The 25,394-nt window shown below is 47.3% G+C and overlaps 2 protein-coding genes and 1 pseudogene across 2 annotated transcripts; 1 reads left to right on the top strand and 2 right to left on the bottom strand.

Moving 5' to 3' along the window:
- Positions 1-1,972: 1,972 nt before the first annotated feature.
- Positions 1,973-13,268, top strand: LOC146200897 (uncharacterized). Its single transcript, XM_084592467.1, has 3 exons — positions 1,973-2,116; positions 12,070-12,260; positions 12,860-13,268. The coding sequence occupies exons 1-3, from the start codon at positions 1,973-1,975 to the stop codon at positions 13,266-13,268; spliced, it is 744 nt and encodes a 247-aa protein (XP_084448593.1).
- Positions 13,269-13,797: 529 nt separating this feature from the next.
- On the bottom strand, positions 13,798-14,661 carry LOC146200896 (uncharacterized; annotated as a pseudogene).
- LOC146200895 (uncharacterized) lies at positions 14,476-16,813 on the bottom strand. The gene is made up of 2 exons (XM_084592987.1): positions 16,693-16,813; positions 14,476-15,535 (listed from the first exon to the last, which is right to left on the bottom strand). The coding sequence occupies exons 1-2, from the start codon at positions 16,756-16,758 to the stop codon at positions 14,762-14,764; spliced, it is 840 nt and encodes a 279-aa protein (XP_084449113.1). The 5' UTR covers positions 16,759-16,813; the 3' UTR covers positions 14,476-14,761.
- Between the last annotated feature and the right edge of the window lie 8,581 nt (positions 16,814-25,394).

Genomic DNA, 25,394 nt, shown 5'->3' with positions numbered 1-25,394 from the left:
CCCTCAGCCCTCTGCTATTCTGCATTTACATCGAGACACTGTGTTTAAATATCATAGAAAACGACAAAATTCGTGGATTCCAATTGCAAGCAGCAGAGGTTAAGCTGCTGGCATATGCGGACGATGTGGCTGTATTCGCAATGAATCGCGAAGGGGTAATCGAGGCCGTGTCGTCTGTAAAAGAATTCACAAAGGTTTCCGGCAGTAAAGTTAATCGGTCAAAGTCCCTGGGGCTTTGGCACGGAGAATGGCCAAAGACGCCCGAGAGTTCGCAAACATGTCCTGGATGACAACACCAGTAAAGTAATTGGCAGTCCCACTAGACAGTTATCGCGATAGCGAATCGTACTGGAGGGCACAGACTCAAACCATGCGGGAAAAGGTGGAGGGGCGGAAAGGGCAACAATTTTCAGTTTTCGCAAGGGCCACAGTGTGCAATATGTTTTTTATGTCGAAGCTGTTGTACGTGATGCAAGTGTTGCATTGTGCAAGGATGAACGTACAGAGACTGCACCGGATATTTGCCATTTTTGTGTGGGCAGCAGAATGGGAACGATGTAGCCGGACCAGTTTGTTTAGGCGGGTGAAGGACGGTGGCCTGGGTTTGGGGCATTTATTTCTACGACAGATTGTCAGGAGATTTCTTTTTGTTCGCGATGTAAAAGATCCATTTTTGCGTACTGTGTGCCAATTAGGGCTCGGAAATGCACTGCCGGACTTTGTTGTCTCGACCGAAAGTGTATCGGGACGCATTTTTAGTTATTTTAGAGAAGTTGTCGCTAGTGTGCGGTTCCTGTCTGTTCGATTTTCTTATGAATATTTATCTTGTGTAAGCAGGAAGAAGCTGTACAAGGATTTGTGCGATGTAGTTCTTCCCATACCAATGTACAGGGCCTTATACAGTGGAGGACCAGGACGCGACGTACTTAAGCGGGTGAAGGCGATGCAGGTCCCGTCAAATGCAAAAACTTTTTTCTTTAAGTTACACTCGGAAACACTGCCAGTAAAGAAGTTCTTGGAAAGGAAGAATTTATTTTTACCTTGGGGTTCGCATTGCTTAATTTGTAAACAGCCAGAAACTATAGACCACGCTTTCCTAAATTGTTGGGAAGGGGTATACTTTTGGGATATTTTACAAAGGACTTTAAAAAAGGAATTTCCATTAGACTCGCATGGTATTAGGTACTTGCCAGTAGAGAATGAGGATGGGGTGCCATTTGACCTTATTATGCTAATGGCCCTCCACTGTATTTGGCACTCGAGAATGGCAGGATACCATTGCGATCCTGACGCACGGCCAGCACGGATCTATTTTCGGGAAGGCATGAATAGATATACTGAAATTCAGAAACTTGCTCCTGAAGCTCCCGAGTGGCTCGGAAGATTGGAGCCATTAGTGACCCTAAGAGAATTTTAGCATGACGACGCCACAACCCACCTGGCTGATTGTTGTATTAATGAATGCTCATTGTGCCCTTTAAGTGGTTTTGTGTATTGTGCCGAAGTCAGGCAATAAAGGAAAAAAAGAAGTTCTCGGCGGGGCTGAGTGGTTCGCGTGATGAGCTAGGGATTGACTGGGTGCCTAGGGACCGAGTTCAAAGCACGCTTCGTGCACTTTTTGTTTTTCTTTTTTTTTCACTTTATTTAGGATTTTTTTATCTAGTTAACTTGTTTCGTAAATTTTTCCTTTTTAATTTTTATCCCACGCTTTCTTTTTTGTCCGGGCGAACAGTGCCGCCAGTGCGGAGCGTGCCAGTATGCCGCGTCCTAGTGCGCCCATTTTCCAGCGTCATACTGGGACTATAATCAGGTATAGCGCTGGGGCGCTGGGACCCAGCAGCACTGGTTTTTGAAATAGGGTGTGCCGAACTAAAGATCTTAGAACTACACTCGGTGCAGCGAGAACTGTAGCATCGTACGAGCCGTCACCTCACGGGCCTTGAACCACTGACTAGCGCCTTGCAAACTGCCGATGACCCTCCAGCAGCCCACGGGGAAGATGCAATCCAGGTTGGAGACCAACCTGCGGGGTTCATCGTCACACAATCTGGAGCCCCGGACGTTCGTACGAGCGGTTGGCAAGGACGTTGACGATTGGCTGACCGACTACAAACGGGTGAGTCGCTGCAACCCATCCATGGGATGCGCCGCTCAGCTTGCCATCGTGGTTTTCTTCCTGACATATACCGCGTTAGTCTGGTTCAAAATTCACGATGACTCTCGGGCAATCTGGGAGCATTTTGTCACTCAATCGCACCTGTGCTCTGTCGACTGCCTTACGCGAAAAAAATGCGCTGAAAATCTGCTCACACAAAGGCCTCAGATACCGGGAAAAACTGTCAAAACTGTATAAGGGAGGTCTTGAAGCTCTGTATAGCAACCAATGCTCAGGTGACTGAGGACGATAATGTAGCACATTTGCTGAAAGGCATCGCTGATTATGTTTACAATTTCTTGACAGCAAAATATGACCTGACGCCGTCTCCGATGTCATTATCCACGTCCGCACTTTCACAGAGAGTCGGAGGCTATGACCTCCGTTGAATTCATCCCTCAGCCTCCGGACGCTACTATAACCCTGACTCAAGCTGTCGTTCACCAGGAATTTGCACACGTGGGTCTCAATGCGAACGTCAGCCTTAACTCTGGTCAGCAGTCCACATAGCCTTCTTTCCAATGGCACCTGCTGCGGCTTCTACTGTGCCCTTCCCGACGCGATATCGCTACCGCTACCGCAACCCTGAAGACTGGCGAACCTTGGACGACCGACCCATCTGCTTCAACTGCTCACGTGTCAGCCACATTTCTCGTCATTGCTGCCGCCGTTGCGTTGCGTCACCTCCATCATCATCATCATCATCATCATCATCATCATCATCATCAGCGTGACTATATCCACTATAGGGCGAAGGCCTCTCCCATATTTCTCCACTTAGCACGGTTCTGTGCTAGCTGCATCCACTTGACCCCTGCGAACTTTTTAACCTCATCCGCCCAACTAACTTTCTGCCGCCCCCTGCTACGCTTTCCTTCCCTTGGAATCCAGTTTGTTACGCTAAGCGACCATCGGTTATCCTCTCTTCGCACTACATGTCCTGCCCATGCCCATTTCTTCTTCTTAATTTCCACTAGAATGTCGGTAACCTGAGTTATTTCTCTGACACACTCTGCACGCTTCCTACCTCTTAATGTTACCCCTACCATTTTTCGTTCCGTAGCCCTCTGGGTTGTCCTCAACTTAAGTAGAACTCTCTTGGTTAGCCTTCACGTTTCAGCCCCATAGGTGATTATAGGAAAGATGCAATTGTTATATACTTTCCTCTTTAGCGATACCGGTAAGCTGCTAGTCATAATCTGTGAGTGCTTGCCAAATGCGTTCCATCCCAATCTCATTCTTCTTGTTATTTCCTTTTCATGGTCCGGATCTGCGGTTACTACCTGTCCTAAGTAGACATATTCGCCTACTACTTCCAGTACTTCGCTACCTAATGTAAACTGCTGTTCCTTTCCGAGGCTGTTGAACATTACCTTAGTCTTCTGCATATTGATTTTCAAGCCTACCTTTCTACTTTTCCTGTCTAGGTCACCAATCATTATTTGCAGTTCATCCCCCGAGTTGCTTAGCAAGGCAATGTCATCAGCAAATCGCAGATTACTGAGGTATTCTCCATCTACCCTTATCCCTAACTGCTCCCATTCCAAGTCTCTGAATACTTCCTCTAAGCAAGCTGTGAATAGTACTGGAGAGATTGTGTCTCCTTGCCTAACTACTTTTTTTATGGGAATTTTGTTACATTCTTTATGCAGAACTATGGTTGCTGTGCAGCCACTATATATATCTTCCAGCACTGTCACGTACGGCTCGTCTACCCCCTGATTTCGCAATGCCTGCATCACCGCCGAGGTTTCAACTGAGTCAAATGCTTTTTCGTAATCAATGAATGCTATGTATAAGGGCTGGTTATATTCCGAGCATTTTTCTATCACCTGATTGATGGTATGGATATGATCGATAGTAGAGTACCGTTTCCGAAAACCTGCTTGATCCTTTGCTTGATTGCAGTCTAAGGTTGTCCTGATTCTATTAGCGATTACCTTAGTAAATACCTTATACGTATACCTCCATCTCGCTACTAATCTGATCGCAGCACCGACTACGGACCAAACCCCAACTCTCTCCGTGATAACGCTCTCGTGACTTTAACTCGCCAGCCCCACGCATATACACCCGCTCACCGTCTCCCCATACCCGCCTCTCCTGCTCGCTCCAACATCGCCGTTCATCATCCCCCACTTCTCTTGCTTTCTTCCGCAAAAAAGGATCAATGCAGCTCCTGGAGGTGATGCGGCATTGACGATCTGGCCCAAAAATCCTCTGTTGACCCTCGCTCATCGTCGCAATCTCATAGATATCTGTGTGGACGGTGCCTCTGTTACTGCCTTCATTGACACTGGTGCCGATATTTATGTCCTCAGCTCTTCGCTTCGCCGCCGTCTCAAAACCTTTGTCGCACCTGCCGCTTCATCAGCCGTTCGTGTCGGTGATGGAAGCTTCACGGCCATCACGGGAGTCTGTACTGCGCGCGTGTGCATTTGCGGTTGGACTCCCCTTGTGCTCTTCACTGTCATCGACCACTGGCCTCACGACGTGACCCTCGGCAGCTACATTTTTAACGGCGCATTATGCCCTGATTGATTGCTCCAATGACCTTCTTCGCTTAGACCTGCGTATCTGCCCGGAACACACAAGTATCAAGCCCCGCCACCGATCCATCCGGCCATTCCTGACAGTGCCTATCTCAGTTGTAGAATCACTGACATTCTTCACTGTAACGTCATCATCCCGCACACCGTTATGGATAATCACGTCCATCAAGGGTAACAGAACCTGTCTTCCGGTCCTAAACATCAACCACTCCGCACAAGTTTTACCCCATGGCATTAAACTTGCTCACCTGTCTCCCTTGGCAGACTGCAAGGTTGCTGCGCTCACGCCTGTGCTTCCGTCTGCGTCCGCCGTATCCTCGTCTCTTCATGCGACCTTTTTTTCTTCCATGATAGCGAAGGATTTCACACCTGACCAAGCCAGTTATTTCTCCACCCTTTTGTTTTTTAACGGTGACATATTTTATTTTGGGGTCCGACCATTGGGTCATACATCCGTCTCAATATACATCGCATCAATACGGGTGATGCGAGTCCCATTAAACAGAGGCCTTATTCCATTGCTCTTGCTGAGTGCCGCATGATCCAGAAGAAGGTCGAAAAGTTGCTGGCGAGAAATATTATTGAGTCTTCCTGCAGTCGATGGGCGTTCCCTGTCGATTTAGTCAAAAAGAAAGATCAAACATGGAGATTATTTATTGACTACCGCCACCTTCGTCCGGTGACTAAAAAAGACGTTTACTCTCTCACGAGATTTGACGACACTCTTGACTGCTACAAGGTGTCAGCTATTGTTCTTCTATCGACATACGCTCCGGCTACTAGCAAATTGCTGTCGACGAACGGGATCGTGAGAAAACCGCATGTTGTCATCCTGACTGACTATACCAATTCAAAATCATGTCATTTGGCCTCTGTAATGCTCCTGCGTCCTTAGAGCTTATGATGGACTCGCTCATACGTGGCTTCAAATAAACGACAAATTTATGCTACTTAAATGACGTTGCAGTTTTCTCTCCCACATTCACAAGCCATCTTCACCAACTTTCTACAATCCTGGCCGTCCTCTGAAACGCTGGCCTTCAACTGCATGCCAAGAAATGCCTCTTCGGCTTCCGCCAGATCAGTATCCTTGGCCACTTGGTTGATCCGGCTGGTACTCAGCCCAACCCTGATAAAGTTCGTGGAGTCCGTGAATTCCCCTACTCTACGTAGCGCAACTAATGCGCAAGGTTTTCTCTGGCTCTGCTCCTACTTCCGTCGCTTCATTCGGAACTTCGCAGACATAGCAAGTCCCCTTATCTCTCTTGTACAGAAAAATGTGAATTTCTCTTGGAGCAGTGCATTTCATGCACTGCTCAACGAAGTCTCACGCATTTACAAGCCTTATTTCCACCCTCACCGCTACCTCTATTCCGGCCCACGTCGACCCGTCCGCACCTACAGAACGCCGCACCGACGCTAGTGGCCTTGGTATTGGCGCCATGCTTGCCCAGTACCAGCACAGCCACTCTCCTTTGATTGCCTATGCGAGCCGCCTGCAACCTCCGTCCGAGCGCAACTACTTCATTACTAAGCGCGCATGCCTCGCACCTATTTGGGCGTTGAACAAATTCCACCCTTATTTCTTTGGGATGCCATTTATCTTAGTGACGGACCATCATGTCTTGTGTTCGCTGTCCTCACTTAAGGACCCTACTGACCACTTAGGTCGATGGTCCTTACGATTAAAAGTACATGTTTATTTTTGTGTACAAGTCCTGCCGCTTACATCAAGACGCCGACTGCTTATTCCGCCAACCATTCGATCCTCCCGAACTGCCTGACGAATATTCTGACCACCTCGTTATGTCCATCTAGGACCTCTACACATCGGCGTCGAACAGAGCCGTGACCCTTCCTTGCGCCCCATTATTGATCAACTGTGCAAATAGAGCTCCGATACATCCATTAGTATGTCTGGGCTGCATAATCAGGCATTACACAGACGCAACATGAGCCCAGATGGTGTAGATCTTTTGCTTGCCATTCCGACTCACCTGCGCTCTAATGTTCTTGGGCCCCTTCATGACGCCCCTAGAGCCGGGCACTTGGGAGTGTTACGCACGTACGACAACGATCGACGATGATTCTACTAGCCAGGACCTCACTGCTTTGTTCGTTGTTATGTCGCCGCTTGTGAGTTCCTCCAGAGCCGGAAGACACCGTCTATTTAGCCTAGTAAGCATCTGCAAGCACTCGCAGTTTCGACTGAGCCGTTCGTTCGTGTTGGTCTCGACCTGCTTAGGCCATTTCCCACGTCGACGTCCGGGAAAAAATGGATTGCCGTGGCGGCCGTCTACGCTACCCGATATGCTATAACCATGCAGAGCTATTCCCATATTCCCACTAGTTGTACCTCTGGTGGTGCAGACTTTCCTCTTCATGATGTCATCTTGCTTCATGGCGCTGCTCATCAACTGCTTACTGATCACGGTCGCTGCTTCCCTTCCATGTTAATGCCTTTCTCCGCTCATGCGCTACGTGTTGCAAGTTCACAACAGCGTATCATTCACAAACGAACGGTCTTACTGAGCGCCTTTATTGCACACTGACCAGCATGCTGTCGATGTATGTTTCCAACCATCATCGTGACTGGGATGTCTCCTTACCTTTCATACATTTGCCTGTAATTTCTAACGCCAAGATACCGCCGAATACCCTCTCTTCTATCTCCTTTTCGGTCGCTACCCTCTACTTCCCTTCAACACCCTTACTGCCTCCACCTCTGATGCCATCGCCCGCACTGATGCAGCCCGCCATATTGCGCGTGACCCGTTTGAAGCATCTCAGCGCTCTCGAAAGCACCGTTACAAGGCAATGGTGCACCGATAATGTATACCCGTTACGAAATTCAGTACCGTGACACCTACGACACTCTTGGCGCCCTCGTCCTCCTCTGGCTCTCGGCCCGACACGTGAGATGTCTGAGAAACTTCTGCCTCGCCACATGGGCCCCTGTTGCGTTTGCGACAACTCACCGACGTCACCTACGAGATAATGCCTCTGAACCTCAAGTCTGTCTTCAACACCTCACCCATAAGTCGTCCATGTCTCCCATCTAAAACCATATAATTTGCGCTCAACTCTGTAGTATACGCACCCGGACTCTGCTTCTCCCGTGGGAGGGGGGTACTGTTGCAGTACGCATCCTCAGAGACGACTAAGATGTGCTGGTGTTGTGGAGAAGGACGACGCTGAAGTTACATTCTGGTGATCCTACTAGTGTGTCGCTGACGCGGCACTATTGCGACAGTGTCAGAGTGTGCCTCGTAACAATATGGTTTCCCGCAGACCGATGGACCACGCTGTCCTTTTCTGTCTCCGACGCAGCTTCTCGCCCCCACATGCCTCTTCACTGCGCTGCTTTTGGTCGCCACGACCACCGCCGCGGCCTGTATCATCCTCAAGATCACCAGAAGGGGTATACCCACTGCAGGGCGGGGACCTCTCCCATGTTCTTCCAATTAACCCTGCCCTGTGCTAGCTGGATCCATTAGAGGGTTTACAAAAGTAAGTCTGGCAACCGTGAGCGGCACGCTGATTCCGCGCTGGCGGCCATATTTTGCTCTCTCCGTCCGCGCGCTGCTTTTCCGTCCGTAAGTGCCCGCCGTTCTCTCCGAGCTTGTCACGTCGTAACTATATTGTAACCTAGTGTGTTGCGTTGGGACCGGACTTTCGATGTCAAGAGAAGACACAGCCTGGTCGAGGGACCTTTCTTCTATCCCTGGTGGTTTCTGTCAGCGACGCCTGGATGCGTATTTTGATAGCCGAGGCTTTGCGGGGCTCACCGGGCGCGCTGCCGAGCGCAGTTACAAACTACTCTGCGAGTCGTACGGGGACCCCTCATCGATCCGCGTAGCGTCATGCCTATTCAGGTACAGTATCCAAAGTTTTGTAATGTGGATTTTTTTTTCTGTGTGTCTGTGCTGTTTAAGAGACGATCACGAGTTTGCTCGGTTTGCGTATCACCGTCGCTCATCTCACTTAGTTGGCGAAATGAGCGAGGATGCATTCTATTTGGTGATAAAAAAAATGGTGCATTTGACGCAAGTTTGAATGGCGCTTAGCACTTTCCTTATGGGAAAAGTATTTTTTTGGTGGTACATCTTTCTTTTTTTTTTGCAGTTACCAGAACATGCTTTATACTGAATGAAGTGTTTAGTATTAAATTTTAGAGAAGGAAATTCTGTTTCTAATGGTATTGGTCTCAACCAACATATTTACCCACGAAGCTGTAAGAAATTTCTATTCATAAAAATTTTCAAATGTAAAAACATGTTACAAAAATAATTTTTTACGCACGTCACACACACAATTTGTTTTTTCATTTTTCATCAAGGACCTCTGCTTGGTATCAGTAAATATTAACATGTTACGTATAGAATATTTCAAGTTGCTCGAAAAAATTCGATCGCTAGTGAAAATCGCGCCAGCTGGCAAAGCAATGTTGATCGTTGACACCCAGTGGTCGCGTAGCACTATATAGGCACGACTCTGCGCGGCTATCGGCAAGTGATGGCTTCTTAAAGACGTTGACACTTTGGAAATAAGAACTGCTAGCTTTAGAACACGCGGGATATCTTTAGATCAGCGCGCCGCAGCCGCGAAATCATTCGGAGAAGAAAGCGAAACTATCAGCGAATGCCTGTTGCCTTTCCGGGTCAGTCTGACGCTATTTTACTGTCCGTGCTAAACTGTGACGAACCGAAGTTCTCTTCTGTGTCGCTGCTCCTATCCTCGCCCAACAATTTATCCATAGATGCATGAGACTCTGGAGAAACACGCCGTTTCCGCGGGGCAGCGGCGCGCGGAGCCGCGACGAAAAAAAAAAAACGATACCGACAGATTTGTTCCTTTGCCACACACTGAACGACTCTAGCTATCCAGGAGCGCTTTGAAAGCGAGTATTTTTTTTTTTGTTTACCGTCGTCAGCGGGCTTTCGAAGGGAATAGGCTTGGGCAGTAAAGTGTTAGGCTCGAAAACCATGTGTAAAATCATGCATTTTCGTACGCAGGAGTGCACGCAGACGATACTTAGCCGAACTACTAGTGGCGGTGGAATGGAGCGGCAGTCTCTGGAGGCATTAAATCGTGCGTAGACCTCTGCTTGCCCAACCATGCGCTTCACGATGTGGTACTCTAGTGGGAATCGGCGAATAAAGGTGAAAAAAAAAACGCCTACTGCATACTCGTGCTCTACTAAAACTGTGTAGTTTCCACAGCTCCTTCTTAGTGCTGTGACTGGTAGACAGGCAGAATAGCTATCCTTAACTGCCTAACTTGAACATTATGACTATATTCCACCCAGAAAACACTGGAGAGTACAAAAAACATTAGCCACCAACAGTGGCACAACCGTAGTGCCAGTACCTCTTAGCTGTTTTTATGCGATTCGATTTTTAGCACTCGAAAGTTTGCAGATGGTAATAAGACTCTGACAAGCAATGAACTTGCGACATGTGTTGAACAAGTTGCTCGTCTAAAAGAAAAAAAAAGAAATTGCTCGTCTCCTGCCAGAGTTCACCTGTGAAGGGTGCATAACAGCCACACAGTATAATGGAGGCTAACATTAATTTGTTTTTAGTCATTATTAGTTTTCTGAATGCCAGCTATGGCTTTATTATAACCTTGCAATTCATGCAGCTGTTGACATTATCCTAGGCAACTTTGTTATTTTTGGATTCCTGAATTGTTTATTTTGCTTATACATATATGACCACTCTTTACTATATGTAGTGGTTTACATGTGACACTGAGATCTGTATTTACTGTTCACAAGTCATGCACACAAAATGATGTGAAAGGAAGTGTCATAGATTCTTCCAAGTGTCTTATGGTGAGATGCTACCTGAAATGTTTTAATACTTGTGAAGCTTCAGAGCAGCGTGTGTGACATAACAGAATTTGATTCATTGCAGACCTGGGAATGTTCGTGTTAAATGCCTGTGCTACCGGAGCCAAAAGAAGTCTTCTCGGCCATATGAGGTTGAACTGACTTTAGAAGCCTGCGGATCCATTACACCATCGAAGTGCCAGTGTGCTGCTGGCATAAGTGGTGTCTGCAGTCACAGCATGGCAGCTCTCAAACTCTTGGTCCTTCTGAAGAGTAATGGGTACCAGGAGCCACCCCCTGAACTTTCTTGTACGGAGCTCCCTCAGCAGTGGCGGCGTCCGCGTAGTACCCCACTCGCACCACTGCCAATTGAATTCATTGACTGGAGGCGTGTTCGGGAAGGAGGACTTTGCGAGCCCCTCAGGACTCGATTTTATGACGCAGCCAGAGAAGATTCCTCTTTCACAGATGTGGCTTCAAGAATGCGCATTCTAGGTGCCCAGCTGTCTGCGATAGCACCATCTACATTAAGTAGGCACCTCCAGAATGGTGAAATCATTGCAGAAAATTCAATGCTTGGTCCTACCCCTTTGGGGAGCCCCCTGCACTACTTAAAGCCCCTTGTTCCCCGTGGCTTTCAAGTCGTGTTGTCCCCTGATATACCATGTGGGCACGGTAGAAGTGAAGAGCCAACTCGACCGGACTTGTTCAAGGACCCCATTGCATGGGTGCACAGCTCTGTTAACTGCCCTCCTGAACAGTTGTCTATACTCAAGGTGGGTACATTTTTGCAGTACAGGTTCAATCCATGCAGCAACTCACAGTAAACCATAGTAAGCTTCATCTGTTGCAAATTTTATTTTGCTTGAGCCTAGTGATATTGTCGACATTGTCGACCATAAATCCTGACTGCTCATTGGAGGATCAAATTCTAAAGTTAAAGCTCAGCTACCTTGGTAATCTGATGAGAAGAGAGGAGTCGCTGGAGAAAGATTTGATGCTGGGAAAGGTTGAGGGTCACCGAATAAGGGGTAGGCAGCGAACGCAATGGTTAGATGACATCCAGGAGGCACTGCAGATGACGTTATGTGATGTTAGGAAGATAGTGAGAGACTGGAAAGCGTGGAGGGTCACGAAGAGTCGGACACGACTGAACTGAACTGAACTGAAGTGACTTTGTTTAGTGCTGAAGAAAACGTGTAACCAGAGCTTGTTTGAAAGTGAGTACCTAGTCATTTGTGCATAATTCATTCTTAACACTTGATAGTTTGCAATTAAAGACAAGCTTACTTACTGTGAGAACTAACTTGCAATATGCACATTACTTGCTGGGCAGTTGTGATGATAGTCACAAACATTGTAAATATAATATCCATGTAGTTATGCTAAGGTAACTTGCTTTTATAGCTTTCATTTGAAGAATCCTCATTGTTTTTCTTTTTCCTTGAAGTATATTCAGCTCGTTACACTGTATTATTCTGGTCTATACATTATTTCTGAAGAACCATCACTTTTTTCGTTTTCCTTAGGCTTTGGAGATTTCCTACGAAGGAGCTTTGGAGCAAAACACAAGACAACAGGCTGGTAGCAATGTGTGGAAGGCAGCACGTCGTCACAATGTGACAGCTTCATTTGGAGTTGTACAACGTACAAACTGGACAGAAAAAGGCTTGCACAACTTCACGTCTCAAAAAGACTTATCACGAGTGCGAGCAGTCCAGTAAGCATGCTTGAATTTTTTTTTTGTCTTAACAATAACCTTAATGGCAGTAACAAGTGTCATGGATTCATTTTATTGTTATGCGTATGTGTACTTGGGCTGCAGTGGTCACTGTCTAGCAAATGTTGAAATGTATGTCGTCACAGTCCATGCCCCGTAGATGTAGAAATGACAAAAGAGTGTTAGTAGCTGCCATTATTTGTAAATATAATCTACCGTCTCACCTCCCATGCCCTTTCCTAGCATTATCTTTATGGCAGTACCTGCTTACACTCACGTTCAGCCTAATCACGAGGGGAAATTTCATAGACGCAGCAGGAGCTTGGGTGCAGGACAACATATTTGGATGCAGCAGCACTAACCAAATCTCCTAACCGGAAATAAAATGAATAAGATTCCACATGAGGTCAAGACTCATATTTCTTAGCAGCTGTTCTGCATTACACTTTTAGAGAACATTGTGTAAGTACCCGAGCACTGTTAGTTTCAGAGGATTCCTGTGCACCGAGCTTCTTTTGACTCAATTTTTTCCAGTACACTATGATACCTCCCCCCCCCCTTTATGTTACTTCAAGTTGTTTCTTTTTTTTTTTTCACAGGTATGGTATTGCCAATGAGCAGCCAGCAGTGCACAGATACACCTGCACCATGAGAACAAGAAGCCGTGACGTGGAGGCTGTTAGGTGTGGACTGCTGGTGGACCCATCTTGTCCATGGTTGGGAGCGTCACCTGACCGGGTCATCTTTGACCCCTGTGAAGAACCAAAGCATGGCCTTTTAGAAGTGAAGTGCCCATACAGCTTAAAGGGCAAGGCCCTAGAAGAAATAGGAGACTCACACTATATGAAACAGGATGAGGAGGGTGTCTTCAGGCTAGACCGCAGCCACCAGTACTACTACCAAGTACTTGGGCAAATGGCTGTTTCAGGACTCCGCTGGACTGATTTTGTTGTGATTTCAGAGAAGTTTATGATTGTGGAGCGTATCAGATTTTCTGAAGAAGACTAGGCGGATGCTATGCCTAAGCTTAATACTTTCTTTTTTTCTGTACTGTTACCATATCTGGCTTCAAAACAGCCAGCTTTCTGAGTATTTATTTTCTTCTTTACACCCTGTAAGCTATGATACTAAACCTAGCAGCTAGATCTATGCATTTTTTGTTCTGGAGAAAGTGGTACTATCAGTGAAAAGTAGTGTTTAATGAAACATGCAAGGCTAACCACTGTTAATTTTGTGTTCCTTACAGTGAATGGCATACAAGGTTAGGGAAAACATTGCTAAGGTTCAGGGCTTTCTTACATTTTTTGTTCCTCACAATGCGTGCAATAATAAATGAAACAGTATTAAGGCTGGCAATTTACAATTTTTGTTGTTGAAAAGTTGCATAATAAGTAATCATGTGCAGTATAAATGTAATACTGTTTATACATGCTTGCTAATAAAACTAAACTGATTTTCATGTTCACCATAAACCAAATGGAAAACGTTTTGTTTTGTGTGTTGATAAATAATACATTAAATACCAATGATTCCACAAAATACAATTTTCCTTTAATAAATCCTATGAATGCTGTCGGCCATGTTCATTAATTAAGCATCTGCCTCAGAACACATGACTGGGTGGCCATTTTCAGGTTCATCAGCATCACGCACAAGGGCAGCCTGAAAATTGGTCAGAAGTGTACACACTACCCACATTTCCTTTATGACTGGTCCCAAAGAGAGTGGGATTGGCCTGTCAAATATATGAAAGTTTTTTATGCGCTGAATGCGCCTTTCTACGTGTATGCGCAGAGATGCAATTTCCTGGGTTTCTTGTACCTCCTCTTCGTTGAATTGGTTCCTTGTAAGAGAAGGCGGAGTGTTCAGTCCTACTCCAAAGTCTGCAAGCAAATCGTTGATCCTAAATCCTTTGTCCGCCATGACAACGTCACCTTGGTCAAAGGAAGGGTTAAGAATCCACTCTGTCGAACGCATTCCTTGTCAGAAATCGATCCTGGAAAAAGGTTGGACACAAAGGTGACTGTGCCATCAGGTGAAATTCCTATAAGGCCTTTGAATGTATTCGTCGATTTGTATGTGGAAAATGTTGCCGATTGTAGGGCTAGTGATCTAGCTGACTGACACCTGATTTCTGTAGCATCCAGAATGATTCTTGTGGAACCATGCTTTGCTTTGAAAACTGAAGGCATCTCCTCTTGGACTTCTCTTTTCGACAGCCACAGAGGCATGCGAGTTAGGTGTAAAAAACTGTAACTTGTCCACGTGATGCAAATTCTTGACACTGTGGTGATGAAATGCAGAACCTGTCAGCTAAGTCCTTCTCAAAAAGTCCTAGGCGCAGCCTCACGAGGAATAAAAAAAATTCATTTTCCACTGTGAGGCTCTTAGGCCTGCCCATTCTGGATGGTGTTGATTGCTGTGCAGGCTGTGACTGTTGTGCAGACCACATCCTTATGTTCTCTCCGTTATCACCAGGGTTCAAGAATTCCAAAATTGTTTTAAACAGTGTATGATGGCAAGCCTGTATAGAAGCGCATGTCGTCGTCGTTGTGCATGAACCGCTGGATGGAAAATTGCTTCCCAATTTTTTTCTCTAACTCCTGCGATCTTTCTTTAGCCAGCTCAAGCTCCCTACTGACTCGAAACAATGTTTCTTTGACGAGCTTCAGTTCTTTTTCTTGTTCCTTAGCCTGCTGCAGCTGCACTTCAACAGTAGAATTTTTTTCTTTTGATGACCTCAGCTCTCCCTGCACTGAAGAGAGCTGTAGTTCAAGCTCCTTTATTGTCTTTTCATACACCTCAGCTTTTCTTTGGCCAAGGCAGTCGAAGTTGCAGACAGTCGACCTGTGCTGCAGCATGCAGTTTTCTGTATTAGAAGCACTAAGTGTGTCGGTGCTATGAGCCCCACTAGATTCAAGTGCTTCATCAGGGTCATCCTGCGATGCTGTATCACACTGAAATATATGGTCTGGCACATCCTGCTCCTCTTGCTCATCTAAGTGGGTTGCTGAGGTCACGGTATGGCGCTCTTTTGGTGGCTTTCTTTGTTTCTTGGCGGCATTGGTTGGAAAGCTAAATAAACTTGGCACAGCATTCTCCTTTAGTCGTTTCATCCCTGACGCATACCTCGGGTAGAAATCATCATCTGTGAAGTGTTTAGAACACACTTTGGTGTGATGTAATATTGTGAAGTCTTTCCCCACATCTCTGCGTATTGCAACGATCCACTTCTTTCTCAAAGCAGGGTTGCTTGGGAAGCTTAGGAAGGACACCTGCATGAATAAGAAACGGGTGTGTCAATAAGCACATTATAGCTGTGGATGCCAATGTTTGCTGATGATGAGTATTGGTGTATAAAATATAAAATAAAAAAGAACAAAAACAGAAATGCTAGAAGAAACAAAGAAATAAATGAATAAAAATTAAAACAAGAAAGAAAACATCGTCCGTGTGTGTGTGAAAGAGAAACGCTATCTTGTCATACCCTTAACGGCGGAGCTTAAGTGCCCACCTATTTTTTTTTTATAACCATATGATACATGTGATTTATGAACACTGCCAGTTGCACCAAGCAAGAGCACTGCGCAGTAATGGGAGTTGACTTTTCAAATTACTTCTTGTTGTAGTCGAGTTCCTCTTTACCGAAGCTTCCCATATGTCAGCGCTCGCATATGAGGTTAAGGCTTCAAATATGTCTACTATCTGGCAGAGGGAATAAACAAGAAATCGGTATACTTACACTACTGAATTTCAGGTGGCTGTAAATTAGCAAAGTATCGGGCGACTCGACAAAGCACACAAAAGTGAAACGCAAGCTTCGTTAGTTTATCGGCCGCGCTAACAGGTATTTTTGGCACAGAATGCAAACCTGAGCTGCGCGCTCTGGACGCGGACCGGACGCATCGTCACTCGATAACATCTTTCAAAACGGGCTAGACGTGAGCATATTACGGCACACTAGTAGGATGTCATCTTTTCCTGCTTTACAAGACGCCGCGGGTTTGGCGGCCGCTTTTGCAGCATGAAACATGCAGCTCGGGAGCACTAGACAACCGCTTTGCTCTCTGCACCAAGCACTACCATTTCGTACGACGGTGAAAAGTAGTTTCGGTAATCGTGCCCTTGTCGTAAGTGAAATACAGATTGGTGAATGCAGTCTACGTACAAAACGTTTCAACGAACCTATTTGAACTAGAGCGTTCCTTACACATGCATTGCTCGTTCTCCCCTAGCATAAGCTTATATATATATATATCCTTCAAGTTCACAAGGCTCCATAGCATGCAAAGCAACCTTCTTAGGCGATATCACGTTCTGTGATCTAGCTTCCAGTCAGAGGGGTGTGCAGTAATGCTTAATAGGATGGAAGTGACACTCGTAAAGGCGATTAGGATTTCTAACGAGCGGTCGCATACACACGTATACATACCTTGTTTCCGTGCGCGTCTACGACGGTGCGCTGGCTGCAGAAGGGCACGCCGCAACATGTTGGCATTTCGAACAAAGCTTGGTGCTAGCAGCGACTGCTGTGATGTTAAAAAAATGAAGCGATCGCCTGTGAGCCTTACAACGCAGCTTGCGGTGCATGCACGGGTTCCACGAAGGCGCACGCTGACAGCGTAGCAGCGACTGCTGTGATGTTAAAAAAATGAAGCGATCGCCTGTGAGCCTTACAACACAGCTTGCGGTGCATGCACGGGTTCCACGAAGGCGCACGCTGACAGCGTACTCAATGAGAGGCGCAGACGGACTGAGCAAACCATGGCCGCCGCGCACAGTTTGTATTTCTTTCACTAGATGGCGCTAACTTTTGTAAAGGGTCTATTGACACCTGCCAAGTAAAACCACATCTGCCCACTAACGTTCACCGCCCCTTCTACGCTTTCCCTTCCTTGGAATACAAATTGTTACTTTAAGCGACTATCGATAATTCTCTTTGACCATGCCCATTTCTTTAGTTCTGCTAGAATGTCATTAACTCGAAATATTTTTCTAATCGACTCTGCGCGCTTTCTATCTCTTAACGTTACACCTACCATTTATCGTTCTATAGAACTCTCCGTGTCCTCAACTTAAGCAGAACATTTTTCGTCAGCCTCCACGTTTCAGCCTCAAGGTCCTTACAGGAAACATGCAACTGTTGTATATGTTCCTCTTGAGCGATACCGGTAAGCTTCTAGTCATAATCGGTGAATATTTGCCAAATGCGTTCCATACCAATCTTATTCCTCTAGTTATTTTTCTTTCATTGTCTGGATCAGCAGTTACCACCAGTCTTAAGTCAACATATTCGCCAATCACTTGCAGTGTTTCGCTTCCTATTGTGAACTGCTCTTCCTTCCTGAGCCTGTTGACATTAACTTAGTCTTCAGCAGATTGAGTTTCAAGCCTACCGTTGTGCTATGCCTATCTAGGTCATCAAAGTTTCTTTGCGGTTCATCTTCTGAATTACTTAGCAAGACAATGTCATCAGCGAATCGCAGAGTGCTCTCCATCAACCACAATCTCTAACTGCTCCCATTCCAAGTCTCTCAATATTTCCTCTAAGCTGTCTGTGTGTCTCCTTAGCTAACATTTATTTTCTTTATGGTCTGTGTCACCTATCCCGGAAAGGTAGTCAATGTGCCCGCCGGAGATTTGGCCGCTGAAGACTGTGCGCTACTTGTATAAATTCCTTCATATGTAATAATGTTAAAGAATTCTGTTTCTGTGCCTGTCAACAGTGTGGAAACAATCCCTTTAGTGGTTACGTGAGCATCGATTTGTATTATGTGTTTATTGTTTAAGAAGCGCTTAGGCCACGAAAGTATGTCCATATGGGAGAGAAATATGACTTTTCTTGGTGGACGTGGTGAGTTGTGCCCTTTGGAAATGTGCAGTTTTACGGTGCGGCTTGGCGGAACGATATTCACAGCGGAGTTTGCAGTGATTTCGCGAAGCACGTGGTACGGGATTCTCGGTATTGATTTTTTTGTGAATGTGTGGTAATACGGTGAATGGTCGTTCCGGAGAACTCCGCATTCACGGTTCAATTCCGCCTAGTTTCTAAGAGGAGTCCCCAGATCAGGAGGATGTGTTCTGCGTATGCGAGGATACGAACTTACCAGCTCTTTTTATGGTGCGCGTCCCAGTTTCAGGCCCCAGTCGTGCTTCCGACACGTTCGATGCTATACGCTACCACCACTTAATTATAACTGTGCTAAGAAACTCATTCTCTTTCCTCACTGCGTGCTGTCGGTGGACAAGAGCTTCTCACAGCTTTGGGCCATCAACTGTTCTTCACTATACCTGTGGTTTTATCCGTGAATATGAAGTTTGCCGCGTGTAGCCAAGATGATGGTGGTACGTCGGTGGCTTTGACAACGAGCCCGCCTAACAGGTTACTGCTGGCCTAGCCCCTGACTCACAACTGCGCCGAATGATAAACAAATCTCTAAACAGCGAACAGCTTGAAGCATTGGAGGGTTTACTCCTCTAGTACTCGTCCATATTTGACTTTTCAGGGACAAGCAGCTCAGGGTGCATTCCCCTGACACGTCTCTACCATCGCACTGACACAAGCTGCTCTCACTCAGTTCGACAGAAGCCGTGTAGAGTGTCGCCAGAAGGACGCCAGGACATCAGTTAACAAGTTCTGGATATGCTGTACAAAGGTATTATTCAGGAGTCATGCAGTCCTGGCTGCTCCTGTCATTCTGGCCAAGAGAAAGATGGTACATGGCACTTTTGTCTGGACCACTTCATCCTGAATGCAGCAACTAAGAAAGGCGTTTATCCTTCGCCCCGAATGGATGACGCCATAGGTTGCCTGTACTCAGCTGCGCACGTTTCATACATTTATCTGCGGTAGGGATATTGGCTTATACCTTTGCACCCTCAGCAGAAGGAGAAGAACATTTTTATCACGCCTGGCAGCCTCTTTGAGTTTATATTATTGCCGTTCGGGCTGTGCAATGCTCCCGCAACTTTCGTGAGATTTATGAATGCGATCATACGTGACCTTTAATGACATATATATATATGTGTTACATCGATAATTTCATTTTTGGCCGGACATTCCATGAGCACAATGAATGCCTTGAGTTTGTAGGGGACTGCCTGAAAAACGCTGGTCTGGTATTGAATGCGACGAAGTGCCGCTTCAGTGAACCGCAGACTTTCGTTCTTGGGCCACAGAAAACCACGGCCGTTGCGTCGTTTCCTACACCTAAAAATGTAAAGGAGCTTCGAAGTTTTCTCGACCTTTTGCTCATATTTTCGCCTCTTCATTCGACGTTTTGCTGACATCGCTGATCCGCTCACATGCCTTTTCCTCAAAGACCCTCCCTACAAGTGGACATCTGATTGTGACTCTTCGCGAGCTTAGGTTCCAATAACATCTCATCTGGTTCTTCGACTTTTCAACCCTTCTGCCCCCAAGGAAGTGCATAATGCCGCCAGTGATATTGGCATCGCTGCGGTGCAGATTAAGCGTTATTGCAACAATGAACGTGGTATTGCTTACGAGAGTCGTTCCTAGAAAAACCTTAGCTCGGTTAAACAATTAACGAGCAAGAGAGCCTTGCCGTAGGCTTTGCCGTTGAGTGGTTTCGCTGCTATTTGTACGGAAGCCCATTCTCAGTTGTTACTGGTCATCATGCCCTGTGTTGGCTCATCAACATTCGCAACCCGTCTGGCCGTCCTGCGCGGTGGGCAATCCGGTTGCAAGAATTTGATTACAGTGTCATACAATAGCAGGCGTCGGCAGGCTGACGCAGACTGTCTCTCACGTTTGCGGGTTGCGACTACAAAACGGGATGCCAGCTTTGACAATTACATTGCCGCGGTAGTACCTGACGCCTGTACATATTACACTGAGCAGAGGTAAAACGAGAATCTGAAGCCATTATTTACCGCTACACAGAACTTAACAACTACTGCTTGCAGTCCTTGTGTACGTTGCGGGGATTTGTACAAGGGCTATTGTGGCAGTGGCCTCCGCTATGGAAGCAGATGTGTTTCATGCAGAAGGCTATGCTGACCTTGCTGAGCATTGTTCCTGATTGCGTCAGGAATAGGGGCTAGACGCACTCACTCACACCAATGCGCCTTATATGAGGAGCAATTGCCTCCAAACTACCAGTTCGAAGGGTAGCGACATATAAAAGGGTTTCGCGACGTGCGAAAAGTCTCGTACAAAATGTCTAATAGGAGCACAAACCTAAGAACCGTCGAGCAGCTTTCTTGTCAGTTGGGCGCGGAAAACCAGAAACGGTAGCTGTGTTTTCAGGGTCCGGGGCAACACCTTTTGCGCTGACCACGTGACCAAGGAAGCGAAGTTCCTCAAAGCCGAAGTGACATTTCTCCGGTTTGATTGTCAGGTTGGCGTTTCGGAGAGCATTTAACACAAGGCGTAAACTTTCTAAGTGTTGGTCGAAGGTGGTCGAAAATATTACGACATCGTCCAGGTAAACCAAACACGACTGCCACTTCACACCGGACAGAATGGTATCCATCATGCGTTGGAACGTGGCCGGTGCCGAGCATAGGCCGAACGGTAGCACCTTAAATTCATACAAGCCATCGGATGTCACGAAAGCCGTCTTCTCCCGGTCTCTCTCATCCAGTTCTATTTGCCAGTACCCACTTTTTAGGTCTAGCGACAAGAAGTATCGGCCATGTCGCAGTCGATCGAGTGCGTGGTCTATGCGGGGAAGTGGGTAAACGCCCTTTTTAGTCAACAATGCAGTCCTTTTTAGTGACGAGATTAAGTGTCCTGTAATCGGCACAGAACCGCAGAGTGTTGTCCTTCTTTCTAACGAGAACAACTGGCAAAGCCCACGGTCTTGTAGACGGCTGAATGACATCGTCGGCAAGCATTTCGGTGACCTGTCTCTGAATTGCTGCTCGTTCCGTTGGAGAAACACGGTATAGGCGTTGTCATACGGGGCGCGTGGTCTTGTCTGTTATTATGCGCTGCTGGGCGACCGGCGTTCGGCCCACTTTGGAAGACGTGGGGAAGCAGTCGGTAAAATCTGCCAAGACAGCCGAAAGCAGATCCTTCTGAGCCGGTGATAACTCGGTGTTTATTTCGACAGGTGGCAGAACGTGACAAGGTCCAGTATCATCTTGAAGGGCTCCTTCCACGGTGCACAAATGTGTACACTCCGCGACGTCTTGGAGGAAAGAGATCACCGTGCCTTTGACGAGGTGCTGAAATTCGTTCGAAAAGGTGGTGAGCAGAACGGTAGTGCAGCCATCCCGCAGGTGGACGAGACCTTGGGCAACAATAAGACCCCTCTCAAGTAGCAGCGGAATATGACCCTCCGCCATGCCCTCAAAGTCAGGAAATAGGTCATTCTGCACGCGCATTACGACACTGCACCATGGTGGCACCGTGACATCATCCTCCACAATGCGCACAGCATGGCTACAGGGATCGCGGGTGTCGAATCGTGCCAATGCCCGTTTAGTCGAGAAGGCGACTCGTGCCTCGTGTAGGTCGATCAAAGCACCGTTTGCCTGCAAAAAGTCGAGCCCCAGGATCAAATCTCTCGAACAGTCGTGCTAGACGACGAATTCCCCGACGTAGACGAAACCGCGGATGCCAATTCGGGCTGTGCACCTTCCGGCCGGGCTAATGAGGTGACCTCCAGTCGTGCGAATGCTAGGGCCCAGCTATGGCATAACAACTTTGCTCAATTTCTGGAGGAGGGCGTGGCTCATCACTAAATAGTCTGCACCGGTGTCAAGCAAAGCGATCGTGTCAGTTCCGTCAAGTGTCACGGACAAATCAGAAGTAGCGCGTCGGATGCTGTCGCTACCCTGCCCCTGTAAGAAATCATCGTATCGGTGTATCGGCGGAGGAGGATCCTCAATTTTTCCGACAGCAGCAGCCTTGCCTCCGGAGACCACTGGAATTAGTTTTCCCGGCGTGGACTGGGAGAACGCCGCTCAATATAGCTGGCGTCTCTGCGAGGACTTGGGGATCGGTACCGCAGCGGAGATGACGATCCTGAGTCAAAGCGCCTGTATCTCCCAGGCGTCTGACGGGCCGACAGATGAGCTTCAACTTCGAGCGGCCGTTCGCCGTTTTGTGGACAGGGTGCATCGGGTCCGAAGCCGCGAAGTAGCACTCGGCGATACGGGCATGCACGGTAAAGGTGACAGGCCTCCCCGCAATGGTAGCAGATTGGCCTGCGGTCCCGCGCACGCCACACGTCCGACATGCGAGGGTGTGGAACAGGCGCCACAGCTTGAGCCGATGCGTCATACGGACTGATGTGGCTAACCAGCGGTGTCGGGTCAATAGGACCTCAGGCAGCTGCTTGACGTGCAACGGACGCGTACGTTCGTTTGTCCTCGACCCGTGGAGGTATGGTAGCGACAGGATCGTATGCAGCTGCCTGAAAAACAACGAATGTGTGCGTGGGCATTTCATCGACGTGCTGCAGTACGTTGGTGACCGGGAATTCATGAGCAGCCTGGCGTACATCTCTGACGACTTCGGTCAGTGATGTCACTGGCGCAATCTGAGGCAGATGGAAACGTTGGAGTTCCTCCCGAACAACCGACCGAATGAGGTCACGTAAGGCGTCCGCACCGCCTCCATGGCACGACAAAAAAACATCTGGGGCCAGGCTGCTGACATCTCGGTTGTACTGCCGGGCCCGTTGTTGGAGCGTAGTTTCCATGGTCGTTGCCTCCGCGATGAATTCAGCAACGGTACGCGGTGGACGGCTAACGAGGCCCGCAAACAGCTCCTGCTTAACTCCACGCATGACTTGGCGAAGCTTATTCTGCTTTGTCATATTGGGGTCTGCGCGCTAGAAAAGACGGGTCATATCTTCACAGTACACGCGGACGCTTTCATTTGGCCGCTTGTTTCTGGGCTGAAGTACAGCTTTAGCTTTCTCGCGGCGGTCGGCGTTGGGGAAGGTGGTCAGACGTTCTCGGCAAAACGCTTGCCAGGTGGTAAGGGCGCCATCGTGGTTTTAGAACCACGTACGCGCAGACTCTTCTAGGGCAAAGCAAACATTATTGAGCTTACGCTCGCCACTACAGCCGTTGTACCGATCCACTCGCTCGAAGGTCGCCAGCCAATCCTCAGCGTCTTCGAAGGCGTCGCCGTGAAAAGATGGTGGCGTTCGCGGCGGCTGGCAGAGGATCGGAGCTGAGAGCTTGGGATAAGTGGCCATGTCGAGGTGGCTCGAGAGTAGCGGCTGCGTCGTCCTCGTAGAGGTGGAAAGGGGCAAAAACCTCAGGCGACTGTCCGGGGAGGCGGAGACTGAGTCGCTGGTGGACCGGAGTCAGATCCGTCGTGAAGCGTGTAAGCGTGAGAAAGCGTACCCAGCGCATTCCACCTGACTGTAACGGGTATTGCTCCAAACGTCCAGGCAACGCCCTGAGCATAGAAGACTGCCGAAGTCCGAGAGCGGTCCGAGGAGCGCTCTGAGCGTGGTTCCAGGGAACCAACTTCGTCGTCTACACTAACCAGCAACCAATTCGTCGTCTACGCCAACCAGCCACTGATTGTGCGTGATTCCGTTCTCTCAACGGTAGGGTCCTCTGAGCAGCGTCACCTGGCGACAGATAGCGGAAATATTGTAAAAATGAATAAGACCACATTTAAAGCGTGGAAAACAAGGATGCAAGTGCAACATGCAGATGTCAACACGCGTTCTGTACGCGAGAACTTTATCGAGAGTGTGCTGCTCCTTAGAGAAACGTATCGGGTGCTTTCTGATCCACCTGACTGGATCAGTGTGCTCGATGAACTGGCTGTCCTCAAAAAATTTTAAACCTTTCTTGACAGCCGAAGTCTGGTTGTTGCGAGTTTTACCATTATTGTGGATCTTTTTTGAATTGATGTGAACTCAAAACAGGCAATAAAGGAAAAAAAAAAATCCGTTGCCTCAGTGATTAACATTACTTACCTGCCACGTAGCGAATAAAATGTATGTTCGAATCCTGCGTTCGTGAATTTTTTTTAATTTTTTTTAAATTGCAACATTAAAATTAAGCTAATAATATCTTTCTGGAGGGTGTTCCCCTTTAGGTTGCATCATCTAATGTTTTTAATTCCTAATAGTCCCAAAATCTGCCGTGAACACAGCCGCGAGACAACAGTATGATAACGCCTACACTATTTAATAATTTTCAACGTAATCATTTGCTGCCTTTAGTGTGTGTATGTTACCTTTAGGTAGCATTCAGACACACCTCTCAGTAGCAATCGCGGTTTAACCCGCTCAGAGGCAACCAGTGACGAGAAAGAAGTAGCGGGACCCTACCGTTGAGAAGACGGAATTACGCACTGATTGTCTCCGCTTCGTCGTTTGTATATAGTTTGTATCAATATGCTAAGAGCTCTCCATTTATTCCTATTTATTCCTTTTTTGTTGCTTACCAAACGTGTTCGCAATCGCAGCATGTATATATTTTTTATATTAAATTTTTTTCGCTTCATATCATAGTTCGACAAAACCACCAATGGCACTATATATTTTTTTGCGCCAGATGGTGGTCAAGAGCCCATTTCCCGAGCAACACACCCTATATACGCGTAGCAGGCAGCAGGCCTGCTCGCCCAAAAGAGGGGGGAAGGTTATATAGATATGGTATCAAAGTGGGTATCCGAATGCACTGCGGATAGAACCCTGCACCTTTAGTACATGAAGAATAGGATGAAACCACTATAGGCCACCTCTACATCAGCTATCTAAATTTGCCTAGCGCCAAATCTTTATGCAGTTCTCCCAAATGCCTTTTGAGAAGCGAGCTTTGGAGATCGTCATTGACGTCTTTGTGCGTTTGACTACTTTCCATGTCACTTCTGCCCCACTCAAGCTTGGTTTTTCAAACCCAATCTAATTGACAGCTAGCACAACTCATCATCATCATCAGCCTGACCATACCCACTGCAGGGCAAAGGCCTCTCCCATACTTCTCCAATTAACCCGGTTCTGTGCTAGCTGCATCCACTTGACCCCTGCGAACTTCTTAACCTCTTCCGCCCACCTAACTCTCTGCCGCCCCCTGCTACGCTTTCCTTCCTTTGGAATTGAATTTGTTATCCTAAGCGACCATAGGTTATCCTCTCTTCGCACTACATGTTCTACCCATGCCCATTTCGTCTTCTTAATTTCCACG

The sequence above is a fragment of the Amblyomma maculatum genome, chromosome 2, assembly GCF_055883805.1.
Source record: "Amblyomma maculatum isolate TAMU_Amacu chromosome 2, ASM5588380v1, whole genome shotgun sequence".
Classification (NCBI taxonomy): Eukaryota; Metazoa; Arthropoda; class Arachnida; order Ixodida; family Ixodidae; genus Amblyomma; species Amblyomma maculatum.
This window is presented reverse-complemented; position numbering and strand designations above follow the sequence as displayed.